Source organism: Trachypithecus francoisi, unplaced genomic scaffold (genome assembly GCF_009764315.1).
Source record: "Trachypithecus francoisi isolate TF-2019V2 unplaced genomic scaffold, Tfra_2.0 Lachesis_group8, whole genome shotgun sequence".
Classification (NCBI taxonomy): domain Eukaryota; kingdom Metazoa; phylum Chordata; class Mammalia; order Primates; family Cercopithecidae; genus Trachypithecus; species Trachypithecus francoisi.
In genome coordinates, this window is record NW_022681473.1 from 105,813,793 (window position 1) to 105,833,111 (window position 19,319).

A 19,319-nucleotide genomic window follows, 5' to 3' on the forward strand; every position below is an offset into this window, starting at 1 on the left:
ACACCTGCTGCAGGGGCCTGGACCCAGGAACCTGACTCCTCCACCCCTTCCCAGAAGGGGCAGTGGAATCGATAGCGGCTGTAGCCATTGCAAACTTTTGCTGTCTAAGTCCCTGGAAAGGTCTTATTTCCCTACTCTGGGCAGGTAGAGGGAGACCTTTTCCCAGAAGGCAGTTTCCTGTCATCCTCCACCATGGTGTAGGCTGTGGCCCCTGCTCTTTGAAGTGGAGTTAGCAGTGGGCCCCTGGGCCCTGGGGAGGTGGGATGGGAAGGGCGGGGCAGGTGAAGGTACCTTGTACAGTGAGTTGGATCAAGCCCCGGTCTTCCCCATACGAGTTGATGGCATGGCAGCTGAAGAACACAGAGTCCCCACGGTCAGCGGGCTTGAGCTGGGAGATCACCAGCAGGGGAAGGAGAGGGAGGAAACAGGGAGAGTCTTTTAGAGCTGGTCAGCTGAAGGGGCCACTCCAGGGCTATCGGCAAGGCCCTCTTGTTCTGGGAGGGGGACCCACAGGGGCTTTGCAAAGGTCTTCTCTTCCCAGGGACTTCCAAAGATGGAAGTATGGAGGGCTTCATACAGGGAGGGGACACCAGAGGGAGGGAGGGAGGGGCTGAGGAGTCCTAGGGGAGTGGGAGGGGCTGGGGGGGTCCCAGGGGAGTAGGAGGGGCTGAGGGGTCCCAAAAGGGAGAATGGAACCCCGGGGGTTCCAGAAAAGAAGGCGGGACTGAGGAAACCACATTTGATTGCTATGGGCTTGTCAGAAAGGAGATACAGTGAAGTTCTGAGATAGAGATTCCTGGATGGAGAGGGGAAATAAGTGGGAAAGGGGAGGTGCATTTTTGGGGTGTGGGGAGGGGCTCCCAGGCTCCCCATTTGCCTCCTGGATGCAGATGTGATAGTTGTGGGCTTCCCACTCTCTGAGAGTCGGGGTCCCCCAGGACTGGGGTGGGGCACTCACCTTCAGCGTGGAGACGACCTCATCACCATTGTCTTTGGTGGCGATGGCATACCGCATGACACGGTCAGGGTCGATGACCGTGTCCCCCTTCTCCCAGCGGATGATGATGGGCCGCTCACCCCGTGCCGTGCAGTTCAGCTCCTTCGCATGGCCCTTGATGGCGATGGTGGTGTTGGGGTGGGAAGTAATCATGGCCGGGACTGGGGGGCGGAGGTGGAGGAGGCCAGTGAGGGTTGTGAGGTCAGCCTGGAGGAGGCATGCGTGCCCTGCACAGAAGCCCCCGCCCCAGCTGTCCCTCCCCCAGGAGAGGCTCCAATAAAGGAGTACAGGGAACTCCACTGGCCTGTCCTTTCTCCCACACCCATCCATGACTGGGACAGCCTCCCTCTTCACCAGGGGTCCCCACATTCCTCCTCTGGGGAGGCAGTGGACTGGGCTCAGAATGCTTTTACAGGTATGCCATACATAGAACTGTAAAGGAAACCAGTTATATTGAAATATGGTTATGCAAATATTAAAAACACGAACAAGCAAACCTTCGATATTGTATATCACATATCAGTATGTGTTCTTTACTACTCTTTACAAAATAAGATCCAGCGGTAGCTCGTATAATTGCTGTCTTATATTACCATGATCCTGTAATAGTGCTGCGTATAAGTGATATTTTGAGATATCTGCAATCACTGTGATGTGATGGGAGCGTATCTGAGGATTTCTGCTGGGTGACAGTCACAGGAGCTGCTATTGCTGCGCTTTGTTGCTTACGTTCAAAATGGAAGGAAATACTAAATTTCAGTGAGAAGTTAGTGAAAAAATGTGATTTTCCCTCCACCCACATTCATGGGTCCCCCTGAATCAGATCTACAGAGCTTCTAGCGGCCTCTGGACCCCAGGTTAAGAAGCCTTCTTGAAAACACCAAGACTCTGCTTTTTCTCTATAGCTAAGGCTTGTTTATCTCCCTCCTGTTCTTTCAAACAACATACAAAGGAAAACCCTGGACACCACCACAATAAAGATCCACAAGCAGTGCTAACAGGACTGAGAAAATCACCAGCAAACAACCAGGGCCCAGGCTGGTCATCAGGAACCTGCGCCCCGGCCACAACCCCCGTCCCTACTGCCCAGACAAGAAGCCTGTCAATCGCTGGCCCCTCCTCTGGGCCTGAGCACGTGTGGCAGCAGCAGCAGGAGGGGAGGGGCAGGGGAAAGATGGTCTCAGCTGCAGCGAAACCCTGTCCCCTTTCTTCTCCACCCAACTCAGCGAACACACATGGGGCACTTATGCCATCATGAGACCTCGTGCCAGGCTGGGGGGTACACATGACAATGAGACAGGGTCCTCGCCTCCGGAGGGAGGGGAAGACAGATACCTGCACCGGCAACATGAACTGGAGGAAAATCTGATGAGTGTTTCATCCAAGGGTTAGGAGACATTAACTTTGACTGACAGGCATCAGGGAAAGCACCATCCATCCATTCAGCAAGGATTTATTAAGACCTACTACATGCCCGGTCTTGTCTTGGGTTCTGGAGCTGACAGTAAATAGGACAAACATGGTATGATCTCATGTTTGAAACTCCTGTGATCTTAGGGAGTTTCACTCTAGTGGTGAGAACAGACAAGACTAGCAATTTCAGTGAAGAGTGGTGAGTCCTGTGCTGGGAGAAATGCACAGCCCCTGACCCGGCAAGACTTAGATGGGGAGAACAGAGGGAAGGGCGACTAGGCAGGGGAATCTGCTTGAGCCAAGGCTCCAAGGCAGACATAGGCGGGGCATGTCCCAGGAAGGTCAGTGATTTGGTGCTGCTGGAGACTATCCTCGTCCTTTTCTTCTCTGGGAAAATTTGCCTTCCAGTGGCTCTTGTCTCAGGAGGGGTGTCCAGAAACCATCCTGGAGTATACAAATGGGGAGGGGCTGTCATTGGCTGCAAGAATCAGAAAGCCCCCACCCCCACCCCCATTCAGAGGAATACCTCTTGTCACAACAGAGACCAGCTCACCCTATCCTGGTCACTGGCCTGCTTTGGGCAATCGTGCAAAAACGGGCTTTGTCTTATCTGTCCTCAAAACCCAGTTCCCTGCCCACCCCCTTCGCCCTGTCTCCCCTACCGCCCCCGCACCATATCTCTGCTCCATTTCGACAGCTGGCCCTTTCTCCTCCTTCCTTCCGGGTATTCTCAGGGTTTCTCTCTCCCCCAGTTTTAAAGGCCTGCTCAGACAAAGTTCTTCCCAGGGACATCTGACTTTTATGGACAAATAGGCCTTTGAAGAAATGAGGGGAGCCACAGAGCTGCCATGGTGCCATCCGACACCAGTCCGTGAGCGAGGAGACGTCTGGGACAGGAGTAGGGGGGATGAAGGGAGGTTTCTGGCTCCCTGAAGTCACACCACACAGCAAGCCACCTCCTCTGCTGCCTTGTCATGCAGGACTTGATGCTGACGACAGCCCTGGCCCCCAGGCCCCCGCACCAGCCTTTCAGCACATTCCCCAGCCCCAGCTCATCAAATAATGAAGCAGATAAATTTTATAATGCACGGCATTACACTAGGATATACCATAAAATGCGAAAGACAAATAACGAGGTGCAAGTTATAATGAAGAAAAAGCCTGCAGTCAGAGACATCCGAGTATGAATTATTGACTAAGGTTTTACACTCTCAAGGATGTGCGGAGGAATATTTTTCCATCAAAGATTTGCATAATTCACTCGTATAAACCTGGGTGGAATATAGAGTAAGATTTTACATCAACAAGTCGGGCCTTGCATTGCAGATGCCTCCATTTTTACTGGAGGATTGAGATGCTTGGGTGTTGGGGAGGCTCGTAAGGGGACAGGGGACTGGGGTCTGGGTCCCCCATGGGTCGGGCCCTGAGGCCTCCTTCCTGGGGAGGAATCCTGTTCCTGAGAGGTTGCTGCTGAAGCCACAGAGAAGCAGGGGAACAGAGTGTGTGTGTGTGTGTGTGTTTGTGTGTGTAAGTGGGGCTGGGAGGGAGAGTCTTTCTTTGGCAGGAGGACTTTACAGCTCTTCAGCACACCTCTGTTCTGTTCTCCAGGCAGGCCTGCACCAGCCCATCCAGGGCCTGTGTGTGCATTACAAAGGCACCCCCACCACGCCTCTGGCTGGATGCTGCCTGGTGCCAGGAGCCACAGCTTGGCCAGTGAAGCAGGGACCACGTTTCAGACCCCATTCACCCCTGAGGCTATGTACTTTTGAGCCGTGCACAACCTGTGTATCCAATACATGCCATTCCCACTTCAGGGAACCTGTCTTTCTAGTCAGCTTTGTTCAGTCCTGTGAACATCCAGGGATAGCAGGGTTCCCAGGGATCCTTGGCCCCTCAGCCCTGCTGTGTGTGGTAACAACCATACCTGGGGCCTGAGACAGGGTCCCTTCACCCTTCCACCAGCTTAGGATGGCAGTGAGCACCACATACCACAACCCTCACTCAGGGCTAGTTCAGGGGAGCCCTTTCATGAGGAAGAGGACAGAAGCTTGAGGGGCTTGGGGGCCAGGCCAGCTTGGGATCTGCTTCTGTGGCTGCGAGCTAGGTGGTCTTCCACCCCTTAAAGCTAACTTCTTTGAGCCTCATGGAGCACTGTGAGGACAAACGGAACCCACCTATGTAAACTGCCTGCCACACAGCAGCTGCTGAGAAACCTGGGTTCTATTCCTATCCCCAAGGGGTTCCATCAAGACAGGAGCTCTTCTTTATAGAAACGTGATGTGCAACATAGACTACTGTCTTTCATTTTGTGTGGCAGGACAAGGGTCTTTTTGGGTAGAGGAAAAAAGCCTAGGTCTGTGGCCTCAAGATAGACTGTGGTACTGAAAGCAAATGTCAGAGAATGTGGTCCTAGGCAAAAGATGACCTGGCGAGAGTCAACCTCCACTGAAGTGTCCAAAGTGGCTCTTCTTGGCCTGGCCAATGGTTTCTGGTATCACAGGCTATACCCACTGATGCCGGCCAGCTCTGGCCGGTCCTAGCTTGATAGGCAGAACTCCACTGGGCTGGTATAATGAGCCCCTGAATTCAAAACAACTGGGTGCCAGGTACTAAGGACTACTTCACAAGTACAAGTGGCATGGAAAAGGGTGTGTGGCTTGACATGCATTACCAGACTCCATGGAAAAGGCCCAAAGAAAAAACTACGTCAGAAGTCATTTCCTTTTCCATCCTTGCCAGTGCAGGTGAATGCAATCAGCCAATTAGCTAAACTGGGTCTGCTGACTGTCCAAAATGGCAGATATGAAAATGGCGGACGTGAAAATGGCGGATGTGAAAGGTGCACACCTCAGGCAAGAAGAAAAGCAGAGCCCTGGTGCAGTAAGATGGATGTGTATCCTTTCATGGGAGTACTGCCAGCTTCCTTCCAGGCCTTGCCCCTAAAAGTGAATCTGGGAAGTGGAAGGCTGTATAAGACCCATGTCTGTTACTCATACAAGTTCAGAAAATACACGTGTTCAAGTTACTGGCTTCAGGTGTTACTTGCCAGGCGATCCCACAGAATCCTAGCATCCTAGCATCCTAGCATTGCAGAGCCCAGATGAAGACCTGCTTTGCTGAATTTGTAGCAGCCGCTGGCCACACAGGGCTAATAGGCACTTGAAATACAGCCAGCCCAAATTGGGATGTGTGATAAGTATAAAATACACACTGGATTTCAAAAATGTAGGAAGAACAAAAAAGAATGTAAAATATCTTTTTTTTTGAGATGGAGTATCGCTCTTGTCACCCAGGCTGGAGTGCAATGGTACAATCTCAGCTCACTGCAACTTCCGCCTCCTGGGTTCAAGTGATTCTCCTGCCTCAGCCTCCCAAGCAGCTGGGATTACAAGCGTGTACCACTACGCCTGGCTAATTTTTGTATTTTTAGTAGAGATAGGGTTTCACCATATTGGTCAGGCTGGTCTTGAACTCCTGACCTCAGGTGATTCATCCGCCTCAGCCTCCCAAAGTGCTGGTATTACAGGCGTGAGCAACTGTGCCCGGCTGTCATTAAGTTTTATATTGACTACCTGTTAATATTTTAGATGTATGGAGTTAAATAGAATATACGATTATAATTAATCTCACCTGTTTCTTTTTTTAAATTTTTTTTTGAACATATGACAAAGAAATGATTTTAAATTACATATTATTTGGCTTATGTTATGGTTCTACTGAATGGCATTGGTATAGATCAGTGACACAGACCCTTCCTTTGGCAAATGGGGAAACTGAGGCGATACAAGGAAGCAATTTGCCCAAGGTCATGTTGCTGGTAAGCAGAAGAGCATCTCAAAAGAGGATGGGTTGCAGAGGGCAGTACTGAACACACAGCGATGCTACAAAAGGTGGGCGGCCCGGCATCGCTGGGAATGCGATTTCTCAGCTCTCTGGGACTCATAATTACAAGCTCAGGTTACCTGTTCCTAACATTAACCAAGAAATATCAGGTCTTGTTCTGGGGACCCTATTTGATGAAGGACATTGACAGGCTGGAGTGTGACCAGGAAGATGGGCTGACTTGAAAGCATGCTGAGAACTGGGAATTAGTAACCCAGGGAGCAAGGGAGAGACACTGCAAGGGGGGAAGGGAAGACCTCCTACTTGGCCTAAGAAGGAATGTTCTAGTATTTTCTGCTGTTTGGGAAAAGGGCCACAGTGGGAAGCAGTAAACTCCCTGCACTGGAATTAGACAACCTGTGGCCTCACAGTCAATTAAGGCCTGGATCTGGGCCCCTTGTCTTTGGGCCCTTGGGGATGCCCAGGTCTTAGAAGAGGGAAGGATGGTCTGGGAATGTGGCTCACTGTCTGGTCACGTGATTCTCTGAATCAGAGTACTCGTGTCCTTGCAAATGGGGGCTTTCAGCCCCTTGTGTGGGGTAAGAGGCAGGGAATCTTCTTCCCCTCTTCCTCTGCCAACTAACCAGAACAGAGAACTCTGCCACTGTGCCCCTCCATCAGGCCCTGCACCCAGCCTCCAAGGACCACGGTGTCCTCCTGTGCCCACAAATAGGAGCTTTGGCCCTCCTGGCTGCTGTACTGCTGGGCTTAACAAGGCAGCCCCTTAATAGGGGGAAGTCCAGGGCATAGGTGCCTGTCTCATCGATCCTTCACCTTCTTCCACCTCTCCCTTACTTCTTGCTCTGGACTACAAGGTCTCTCTGCTCCACGGAGTTGCAGTAATAAACAAGATCAAACCTTCTTTATATGGAGACCAGCTGTACCCCACAGGGCTTTCTGGGTGAAGGCAGCTACCATGAATTCCCTGGGGAAATGGTCATATGCAGTCACCAGGAGTACAAATCCTGACACGCATAGACACAGACAAACACACACACAGGGGCAGTGTCAGAAACACACCTCAACAGTCACAAACCTAGTCACCCTCACAGCCCATGCTCTGACACCCTTACCATAAGCCTACGCACGGCACCACACACACATACCCTGATGCAATGATCAATTGCACGTCAGTACCCTGATGTGCTTGTTTAACACACGTCTCCCCACACTGCTGCAGTCCGTAAGTGCACACGCTCTCTCCACACACACACTTTTATAGTTCCCTTTTATTGGGCGCTTACTATGTCCTGGCAGGATCCTAAGTACTTTGCATGAATGTACTCATCTGAGGTAGGCACTGTTATTATGCCCTGGCTCCAAAGCCTGTGTCTTGATGTATTTCTTGACGAAGCTTCGTGGCCTCCCACGTGCCCGGGTTCCCCTGACAAAGCAGGTCCTGAGCTGGATGCCTCTGCCTTTTGGCCTATCAGTCAGTGGTTCCTCCCAACAGCAACCATGAAAGTAGGTCGTATCATCTCCACTTTTCAAATGAGGAAACTGAGGCTTTCAGAAAGTGAGGCTTTCAGAAGAGGTGGAAACCTCTAAGGGGGCTGACCACCTCTAGCCACCCATTTGTCTGCCACCCTTGCACACAGTCCCTGGCTTTTGGAAATGGAATTTGGCTGTCACCAAAAAGCTATGGCCTCTGTGGCGGGGCAACTGCAGCAGGTACCCCTGGGGCAGGCAGTGGGGACTGCTACTTTAGGGGTGCAGGTGGGAGAGCCGGGGTGGGGAGGGGACTGTATGCACAGGGCTGGGTCCTGCGTGACAAATGCTAATGACAGTCACAAAAGCACCTCACTGCTCTGTAGGGCACAGGAGGCTTTAATGAAATACAACTTCTCTGCTTTCCTGCAATCTAATTCAATTAACTGCCAGGGAAATCTGATTTCTCTTTACAAACGGGTGCAGGGGAGACTTTCTGGGGAGACTTTCTGGGGACTGGGGAGAAGGGAAGGGCTAGGGCTAGGCACAGCGGTGTGGGTGAGCTCCTTCTCAATCCACAACTCCTTCCTATACAACAGCTTTAGGTGGGGCAGGGTCTTTTCTCCGAGACCCTGGGGAAGTGAAGACCCTGGTGTGAAGCTGGCCCATTTCATTCAAGCCCCGGTTACAGTCCCAGTGCCTGGCACAGTGATGATCAAATGGCAGCAAACTCTGGCGGAGGCCAAAGAGGCTTCCTGAGGACTTCCAGGGCCCTTCCCTGACACCCCACATTGCATGCAGGCCTCTCCTGTGGTGCATCCCCTGCATGGCACGTGTCCTCCGGCAGCCTCCTTCCCTCCTTGTGTCTGACTGTGAGACTCTCCAGGGCAGAAGCATCTCTAGTCCAGGACTTGGCTCGTATTTGTGGAAAGGAGAGCTTTACTGGGTGCCTTTGCCGTCCTCCTCCAGTGCCCCAGGGCAACCTGCCCCAGTCCACACTTAGGCTCACTCAGGGAAGCAGGGAGCCCTGCTGGGCCACTGGGGTTTAGGAAGCTGCCTTATAACCATGCAGAAACTCCAGGTTTCCTTCTGCTAGTTCCGATGGGTGGGCACCCATCGGAGAGGAGGCACCATGGAGAGGAGAAAGGCACCAGAGCCGAAGAGGAATCACCCCCTCCCCTTGCTCCAGCGCCCTTTCAGGGCAGCAAGCCGAGGGGGGAGGAAATCAATTTCAGAAACAAGACAGTTGTCAGAATCTGATGTAACCGGTTCCCGTCTGTGAAATTACTCGCAGGCCGGCTCCTGTCACCCCTGAGGTCCTGCTCAGACCAGCTGCTATTTACATTTTAATTTGATGTGAGAGGCTGATAGATTTTTAAAACACCACGAGACAGCTCTGCTGCCTCACTCACTCCCGGCATCCACACACTTTCTGACCAACCCCCAGGCGTGGAGGTAAAGTTCTAGGGGTCCTCAGACCCTGCCACGGGGTTTGCAAACTCTGCTTCTACTTGGCCCCTACTTAGCTCCCCCAGATCCCCCCTTCCACTGGGGTCCCACTTAATAATAAACTGGGGCAGGCCCGCTCCTTGCAGTTTACAAAGCAGTGCTGCATCCTTTGCCTCCAGCTTCATTCTTACTAAGGAGGTAGCCTGGGTCTATTATACCCTACAGAACCAGTGAGGTAATGGAAACCCAGAGAGGTTCAGTGACTTGTGTAAGGTCACACAGCTGGTGAGTGGCAAGAAGGAGACTGAGTCCCAAGTCCTCTGACTGGTCAGCACCTTTCTTTTGGTTTATCCTAGCCTTCTCCTGTGTAGGTTTTTCTTTCCCACATGGAGAGATTCTGGGGAGAGTGAAAGCAAGTGGGGGATTCTGAAAGAGGCTGAACACTGGAGGAGGGCTGGGCTGACAGGGCCAGGAGGCCAGTCTAGGGCAGGCTGGGGCTGGAGGCAGGAGCTGGGGAGAACGGTGAGTCTGGCCTTCCCTGTCTTTGTCTCCTGGCCTCTTTTTCTCTGGTGGTTGGAGCTCAGCTGGTGTTTCTGACAAGTCCCCAAGTCACCAGGGAGTGAAGATTCAGTTATGAATACCCAAAGGAGAGGAGCGAGCAGTGCGTGTGGGAAGGAGGATGTTGAAGGAATGGGATGAGAATGCCACGGGCTGTTGGGAGAGGCTGCTAAAATGCAACAGAAACATGGAACATTGAACTCCAAAAGGAAGCCTGGGTGTATCTTCACCCCATTCATGGGTATGACTACGATAATAATCATCACAGTCTGTTTACTGAGAGCTTACTATGTGCCAGGTACTGTTCTGAGTTCTGTTACCTGCATTAACTCATGGAATCCTCACACAACCCTATTTTTATTTCCACTTTACAGATGGGGAACTGAGGCTGAGATAAGTAAATTGCCCCTTGTCACATGGCTAGTAAGTGGCAGAGTCAGGCCATGGCCGAGGTCATTTGTAGTCTCATCCACGATGTGAGAAAGAATGTGAATGTTGGCCGGGCATGATGGCTCACGCCTGTAATCCCAGCACTTTGGGAGGCCGAAGCAGGTGGATCGCTTGAGGTCAGGGGTTTGAGACCAGCCACGGCCAACATGGTGAAACTCTGTCTCTACTAAAAATACAAAAATTAGCTGGGCGTGGTGCCGTGTGCCTGGAATCCCAGCTCCTCAGGAGGCTGAGGTGGGAGGATCGCTCGCACCCAGGAGGTGGAGGCTGCAGTGAGCTGAGATTGTACCACTGCACTCCAGCCTGTACAACAGAGTGAGACTCTGTCTCAATAAAAACAAAAAACAAAAAACTCCGTGAATGTCAGAGAAGGCCAGTAGACATCGAAGTAGAATCAGGGGCCCAAGAATGGGGGTGCCAAGTCGAGCTTATCTGAAGAGAAATGCACGTGAATTTGGGGGAAAGAAGATTGGTCTGGGAACCAGGGGACCAAGGGGTTAGGCTAGTCTGCGATTCCAGGTGGGTGGTCTTGGGGAGGGTCTTGAGGAGGTTCTCAAGCCTGGCTACACCTGAGAATCATCTTGGAAGTTTTTAAAAAATATTACACAGATCCCACTCCACCCCCCAGGCTCTGACTTAATTTTTCCATGGTGGGCCTGGGCACCTGCATTCCCCATCCTTACCCCGAGGTAGTTCTCACGTGGTTTGGAGAAGAACCCCAGGGCTGGATGAGCCCTCCTCTACCTCCTATGACAGCAGCTGCCTCTGGCAGGACAATCCCAGAGGCAACAGGATTGGAAGAAGGGCAGCAAGCTTAGCGTGTTCTTCATCAGGAAGGGACTTGACTTTGTCAGGAAGTCCTTCTGAAAGTCTGACTGAAATCTCTCCGGGACTCTCATAGAGCTTTTCACCAAAAAGGATGCTTTGGGGATGATGAAAGGCCTTCTCGGATGTCCTCTTCTTTGCCTTCTGGGAGAGGCTTTTCCAAAGGACAGCAGGTGCCCTGAAGCCCCTCGAGGGCTCTGTGAATCCACCTTGTCAGGGAGCAGGGAGCCCGTGTGTTCAGAGGCTCTCGTCTCCTTTTGTTTCTGAAAGGATTACATGCACCCCGAGAGGTGAGGGGGCCCCTCCTTTTCCCCAACCCACCCCACTCCCCTTCTACCCCCAAAGCCTTGTGTCGCTGCTCCTTGTTAACAAGCTCCCGACAAGAGCTGCAGCGCTGTTTGGCGGTGTGAGATAAGCTGCCACAAAGGGGCATTGTTGGCGCGCGGGGTGGTCGGCGGCGGGGCGGGTAGGAGCAGCACTTTGCTCAGCCTTCGACAGCAGCGGCATCTCCAGGCCTCCCCTGGGAAAGGCTGGGGGTGGAGTGGGGAGGGGGTGCCTTCTGGTGCCTGCTTTGTTTTTCCCTTCTTAAAGAGCCAGGGCCATGGTGTTGTTAATTTGATTGTATCCACTTCGGCTTCTTGTCTCCCCTGATTAGCCAAGCTCCACCTGAAGCATGAGATTAATTCAGATTGCATGGAAGCAATCAGCCTCAGTGCCGAGAGCCAGTGGGGAGGTGCCGGGGGAGCTGGGGCCCATGGGACCCTGGCTGTCCACTGCTCCAGTACACAGGGAGCAGAACACAGGGAGCAGAACTGGCCCAAACAGTGTGTGTGCAAGGGGTAGGGGCGAGAGTCACAGAGAATGATTGGGGACTTGGACTGCAGAGCTGTTTCTGCTGCACTGGGGGTCCAGTTGGGGCCCTCAAACTTGTCAGGCCTTACTTTGTCCAGCTTTAAAATGGAGTCAGTCACCTCTTCTCTTGGCTCCTTGCTAGAGAGTAGAAGCGCAGGACGGGGAGTGTTCTCAAATGAAGATGGGGACCCAGTTCTCCCCCTTCCTCTGGTCCTCTTTTTTTTTTTTTCTGAGACAGTCTTGCTCTGTCACCAGGCTGGAGTGCAGTGGCATGATCTCGGCTCACTGTAACCTTCACCTTCCGGGTTCAAGTGATTCTCCTGCCTCAGCCTCCTTAGTAGCTGGGACTACAGGGGCGCACCACCACGCCCAGCTAATTTTTTGTATTTTAGTAGAGATGGGGTTTCACCATGTTGGCCAGGATGGTCTTGATCTCCTGACCTTGTGATCTGTCCACCTTGGCCTCCCCAAGTGCTGGGATTACAGGCGTGAGCCATCGCGCCCGGCCTGCTCCTCTACTTCTTATTTATTTTTTTTGAGACAGGATCTCACTCTGTCACCCAGGCTGGAGTGCAGTGGCATGATGATGGCTCACTGCAGGCTCAGTCTCCCAGGTCCAAGTGATCCTCCTGCCTCAGCCTCCTCAGTAGCTGGGACTGTAGGTGTGTGCCACCGTGCCTGGTTAATTTTTGTATTTTTGGCTGATTGTCCAGGCTAGTCTTGAACTCCTGGGCTCAAGCAATTCTCCCTCCTCCGCCTCCCAGAATGGTGGGATTACAGGTGTGAGCCACTGTGCCTGGCCTGGTCCTCTACTTTCCTGAGAATGTTGGAAAAATGATAGTAATAATAATAGCTAACATTTATTGAAAGCTTATTATGTGTATGTACCATGGATAATGCTCTACATGAACTATCTCATTAACCCTCCCTTCTCCAAACATAGCCCTAAGATGTGGGTAGTATTTTTTATTTCCATTTTAGACATGAGAGAAATGACTCTGAACATCAGAATCCTTTCAGAAACAGAAGGACATGCCATCTTCCTTTGATCACTTGGAAGGTACTTTCGGGTCATTGCTGTGAACACCCTAGAGCTGTAAAGGGCCTGAAGTAAATATTTTAGGCTTTGTGGGCCGTAGGTCTCCATTGCAAGGACTCAACTCTGCTGTTGTACCTGTAAGCAGCCACAGACAACACAACATAAAGAATGGGTGTGGCTGGTTTCCAGTTACATAGACCACTGGCCAGATCTGAGACCCGGTTTACTGAACCCTGCCCTGAGATTCTGAGCACAGAAGTGTTGGGCTTTTAGACTTGACCTAGAGAGATTTTTTTTTGGCTAGGAGACTGTTTTTCCTTCAGACAGTGGCAGTTGTAGGATACGGGGAAGGAGAGCATGTCGGTTTCCAGATGCTGGAAAGCATGGAGTTGTCAATAACAGATCACTGGCTGGGCATGGGATTGTTGTGGGTTGAACTGTGTCCCCAAAAAGATATGTTGAAGTCCTCACCCCCGCTACTTGTGAATGGGAGCTTACTTGGAAATAAGGTCTTTGCAGATGCAATCAAGATGTAAGTTAAGATGAGGTCATACCAGAGTAAGGCGAGCCCTTAATCCAACATGACTGATGTCCTCATAAGAAGAGAAGAGATCCACACAGAGGGAAGAGGATGTGAAGCCACAGGAAGAGAAGGCCACGTGGTGATGGAGGCAGAGATTGGAGTGATGTGTCTACCGTGCAAGGAACATCGAGGACTGCTGGCAACCACCAAAAGAGGCAAAGAAGCCTTCTTACCTTTCAAGAGCACATGGGCCTGCTGACACCTTGGTGTCAGAGTCCCAGCCTCCCAGAACTGTGACAGAATAAGTTCCTGTTGTTTCAGGCCATGCAGCTTGTGGTACTTTGTGACAACAGCCACTGGAAGCTAATGCAGGGATCCAGTGTGTGATGAGACCTTCTCAGTGCAGAATGCCTAGGGATGGTAGCCAAGCCTCTGCCCCATGGAGCTGCGACAGGGTAGGGGGGCTTCCTAGGTACCAGGTTGTGTGGGCTTCACATTCTCTGCTCTATGGGGAGTACATAGAGCTCCCCATATGCTCCGTTATGCTCCCAGCCCCAAAGGCCCCAGCTGGCGATAGGCAGGTAGGTGCAGGAGTGTGCAAAGACCATGCCCATCTTGCCCCTGATGGGCATGGGAGGATTCCCCAGCACCTGGCTCAAGCTCTTTGCTGTGAAATGGATGAACAGTGCCAGGGCTGGATGTGAGCAAACACAGACAGGAGAAGATGCTCTTTAGAATCGAATTCTGCTATGTCTCAAGTCCCTGTGGACCTGAGAGGCCCAGAGGACTAGGCAGGGAGGGGTGGGTGGGGGCTCAGGCTTCTAGGTGAATCTGCACTCAGTTCCCAGTCTCATTGCTTTCTGGCTCAGGACAGGACCCCTGCCAGTCACACAAGTCATGAGTCACTTTAGCAGGGTGGGAGCCTTAGGCTTGTCTGGTGTAGCACACGGCTCTAGGGAGGATCCTGACAGTGTCAACCAGTGTCTGGCTGCTCAGGGCACCCCGTGTCACCTCCACTTTGACACGGTCACAGTGAACATGTCACCCCTCCATTCCCATGTACTCCATTTCTATTGGTGGGGCCATCGTCCTCATCTCTCAGCCTGGAGCCCTCATCAAGGCCTGGTATTTGTTCCTTCGGAGTGACTCTTAGTTCCATTTTCTCTCCATTCCATGCTGAAGATCTTAATATCATTCCTGTCATCTAGTGCATCATGTCCAGACTTCAGAACCACACTTCCCATTCCTCTAGTCTCCAGCAGCCACCCTCTGGTCAGATGTGCGCCTCACTGCCTGCCCGGGCTTCCTGCCCCAGGATCTTTGCTCATGTTCCTCCTTCCACCCGGATGCCTCCTTTCTTCCTTTGCCCTTCCAAACCCAACTCAAGCCCATCCCTCCGGGAAGCTCCATCTGACCACGTCTGTCCACCTCGGGTTTTTCCTTCTGTAACCTCACATCACACTTCTAGTGCCGAACATTTTAGCACGTGATCTTGTCTTGTTTCCCGGAGGTCAGTTCCAGCTTCCTAATGAGTCTGTACTTTCCTGGAGGGCAGGGATGGTGCTTCAATCTCGCCTTTCTCTCTGTCAGTCTTTGTCACCAGGCTGGACACCCGAGGGCTGCTCAGGAAGCACCTGGTTAGTGCTTGGCTGATCCAACAATTTATCATGGCCTCACCATTCAGAGGGGCTTCAGCTGTAACTGGGGGAGCAATTCTGGGCTGCCCACTTAGGGCAGGGTTTGGAGGCACTGCTAAGCCCTGTGCCTGCCTGCGTTTTCTTATCTATTACATTGAGCCACCTCATGATAACCTTGACTCTCTTTTGTCTCGGAGCATTTGCTGGCACCTTCACCTTGACTGACATGTAGGATGCAAACAGTTTTGTGATTAATCTGGTCTCGCCCTTTATGACACCTTGGAGCTCAGATTCATCTGGAAACTCTTCAGTGCTGTGGTCATGGGGACTGCAGGGATGAGAGTGAAGTGGTGGTGATGTGCTTTTTGCCACCACTGGCTAAGGCCTCTAAGAAGGAGGTAAGAGCCCAGATGAGATCCTTAGGGACAAGCACTTTTAAATTGGAACCAGAGGATGCATGGGCAGGTTCATCCCTCCTATCCCTTTAATAAAACCTCCTTGCTTGTCAGGGGACCAGGGCGAGGATGGAGATTGTTCCACATGGAGACGGTTCTATTCGACCTTGAAACTTTTGTACAAACGTCCGCTTTGGGGTTAGGTTTGGGATGTTATGTGATTGTTCCAATGATACTGCTGGCATTGGGAGGTCAGTAAGATCTCCCACTTTTCGTTGGTTCAGGCTTATCTTCATCTTTCCTATAGCTCCCCAAAAAAGGCTATAGCTTCTGAATGCTGGGGCCTGGAACTGGCGACACATGCCCTTGAGTCTCCACTGGCACAACAGAACGCAACCCACTTGTTGAGCTCTAGTCATGCCTTAGTGGGCGAGGGAAAGGGACAGAAGGATGGTGACCCCTCTGAACAGAGGAGCAAATTGAGTCTCTGCGAGAAGGACTGTGTCCAGTTTACCCAAGGCATAGCGAGGAACCCTGGGACGTGAACCAGGGTCGGAACCTTTCTGTCCCCTAAATGAACCATTTGTTTTGGTCTCCCTGGGCTCTGCAGAGGGTTGGGAGAGCCTGCAGCCGGCTCAGGGCTGCAGACTTCCTGGCGAGGGCTCAAGGAGGTTTGCTGACTCCTTGCTCCTCTGAGAATGGGGGCCACAGCGGGGAGCCTGGCCTGGTGAGAGGACGTGTCCAGCCTCTCTCCTCGCCTCTGTTTAATGAAGCAAGAGTCAAAGTGTTGTTCCTTATTCTGTGAAGTCTCAAAATCAGTGAGGCCAAAGAGCCAGCCGGATGATCATTGCCATGGAAATCATCACAATGACTCATTCTCTCTTCCTTCCCTCCCTCCCTTCAGCAGCGGTGGAGGTGGGGGTGGGCACTGGTCCCCAGGTCTCCAGAGGGGACTCCCTAGCTTGGCATAAGCCAGGGAGGGGCCCTTTCTGCTGCCTGGAGGCTGGGCAGGTGAGGCCGACTATGATTATTTCCTGGCTGGAGAAAGCAGGTGATGGTCCCCAAATCCCACAGCTGTGGCATGGCCAAGCACCAGGCCCAGGCCAGCATAACTCAGTGCCCAGGCCTCAGCCCTTGAGTGTTATCCCGCTTTCTCACCCTGCTACTTTCAGATCCAGAGAGTCTATACCATCCACCCCTTGCCCAATCAGAGGGACTCATAAGGGGAGAAGGGAAGAGCAGAGAGGGTGACCTCTGAGCCCAATGATTGGACTAGGCCTGTGGGCTGGAGGTCAGTCAGCCAGTCAGTCCCCAGTGCAGACTCCAGAGTGGGCAGAGGCCTGTGCTGAGCGGGGTGCCAGGAGTGAGAGTTCCCACCCAGGGAGGGGAAGACCAGCCCCAACCCCCAAGGAGCTTCAGTCTGTGACAAGACAGGACCCACCACCAGGGAACACACAGGAATATCTTGGGCCAGTTGTTTGCCCTCTCTGGGGCCTCAGTTTGTTATCTGTGCTGAGAGGGGACTTGTGAGTATAGTGTGTGGACACCCAATCCATGTGCCCAGGCTCCATTACATGCTCTGCCAACAGCTGTCCCTCAGCTCTAGGGATCACGGTGGTGGCAGTGCCCATCCATGGCAGGACAGTCTGTGCAGGAGGCCTTGGGAGGTCTCGGAAGCAGGCTGGGGGTATGCAGGCAGGGAATTCCCTGGGTGCCTGGACTGTGATCTAGAAAGGGATTTGTGGGCTCTGAGCAGCCATTTCCTTGGGCTTATAGACTCCTTGCCCTGTGGAAGGGGCGGGGCCCCACTCCCCCAGGTCTCAGGGAGGTGCTGCTTCTGTTTGACAAGAAGGAGTTTCCTTTGGGCAAATTTGAAATGAGGACCATCTTGGATCACCAGACGCACTTTCCCGGAGTTTTGCATCCTGACCTCAGTCCCAGTGGCCAACCATGGTGGGCGACCTGGTCCACAGAGGCCCAAGGGCTTCCTTTGCTAGGCCTGCCCCCTCCATTTCTCAAGTCCCCATGAGAGTTTGGCCCCAAGCTCCCCTCTCCTGATGTTGTGGCTGTGCAGCTGGGTGTATGCTCGCTGAGGGCACTTGGACCTCACTTTAATTGGTCTGACATTTTGCTAAACAAATAAATCAAAACTCAGACCAAACAAAGAGCCCTTATGGATTTAATTGGCTATGGGCTTTGTCTAGAACCCAATCACTGGTCCTTCACAGAGTGGAAGAGAGTCTGGGAGGTCCAACGAGACCTGTCTAATAAGGTCACCTGCTGGACAAGAGGATGGCCGAGTCCCGGGAGGGCACTGCCACGCGATGGCTGCCTCAAAACACAGCCAGCCTCCTTCTGCCTGGGACTAGGCAGCTTGGCTTTGTACCTGCCTCTCGTTGAAGAATTCTCTTTGAAGATGCTTTATTTTTTCCCCATGTGTCAGTTGAAGGGGGAATTACTTCCTCCTCCTTTTGGTCATTATCTCTCTTCCTTTTTTAAAAAATATATTTTAAAAGGGAGATAAAAGGCAGCTCTGTGGACATGGTATTTAATTCTGTTAATTACATTTATTTTCAACCAAGTTCTGGGAGGTGGTCTGGTGCCTTGAAAAGACTGCTCATGCTGCTAGAGTCATAGCTAGTCTGAGCTGGAAGGGAACTGGGGTCATCTAGTGACTAGATCTTAATTCAGGCCTCTCACTGTATGGATGAGGAAACAGGCCCAGAGAAAGGAAGGCACAGCTCACGGATGCAGAGCCAGTAGGTCTGAGCCAGGACTAGCACCCAGCCTTTTTACTCTGTCTGTGTTCCTTCTACCAAACCATCAGTCCATAGAAGTAAGTTCCGGCCTCAGCTAGGACTATACTTAACCCAATCACCTTGATCTAATCTCTCACATTCTCTGAGAAGGAGCTATTGCCTACCAACTTCACAAGCAAGGTATGGGAACAACTTTGTAAAGTGTTGTACGTGCAGGTGGCAATGCTGGACTGTATGCTCATGCACTCGTGAGTTCAACCTACACCAAGACCCAGGGAGGAGTGGGGACCACTTGGGCCTTGTTGGTTGCCATCAAAGATGTCCAAGGACTTGGAAAACCACTTGCCTGCTCTAATAAACCCTTAGCTCCCTGCGATCCTGAAAAGGGTTCTGCACAGCAGTTTTCCAAGAACTAGCTTGGGAATTCCGACTCCCATCCAGACCTCTGGATCCCTGGAACTCTTGTTTGGAGCTTAGTGTCAAGCATCAACTCTACATAGAAAACCTTTAGCTTTCTAAAACATTCTCCCCATCACTCTCTGCCAGACACCTTGAGTTCCCTCAACATAGGACATTCACAGGCCTTCCTGTCTGCACACTGTGCTGTTTCTGTATCCCTGGAAGGGCATGACCTCCATCCCTGCTGGCCCGTGTCCAAATCCTTCTCATCCTTCAAGCCCTAATTAGAGACTATTGCTTTTGTGAAGCTTTTCTTGACACCTGCTTCTTCACCCCCAGAGTTAAAATTGATGACTCTGTCTCAGATTCTTTTTGTATCACCTTGCTTGTAGCTTTTTAAGGCATTTATCATTTTGTGTATCATAGTTGTTTTGGGTGTCTGTCTATTTCCTCTTCAAGATTCTAAATTCTCTGAGAAAGGCAGCTCTGTCTGACTCATCACCAGGTTTCTAGCACCTAAAACTAATGACTGCTAATTATCGAATGTGTATTTTGTGCCAAATACTGTATTCATTCCTGTAAGTGCATGGTCTCATTTAGACCTCACCAATGCACAAAGTACTACACAGTAATTCCAAACTTACAGGGGAGGACATTAGGGCTGACAGATTGTTGTCCTGGACCTCGCAGCTATCCGGTGGCAGAGCTGGGCT

General features: G+C 51.8%; 1 protein-coding gene across 1 annotated transcript in view; it reads right to left on the minus strand.

The window, feature by feature from the left end:
• DSCAML1 (DS cell adhesion molecule like 1) overlaps positions 1 to 19,319 on the minus strand; it is a 104,720-nt gene that overhangs the window by 54,370 nt on the left and 31,031 nt on the right. The window contains exons 9-10 of the mRNA XM_033207186.1: positions 959 to 1,158; positions 292 to 388 (exon numbers count right to left, since the gene is read on the minus strand). Of these exons, the coding sequence (XP_033063077.1) occupies positions 292 to 388; positions 959 to 1,158 (297 nt within the window). The remainder of the gene's footprint in view (positions 1 to 291; positions 389 to 958; positions 1,159 to 19,319) is intronic.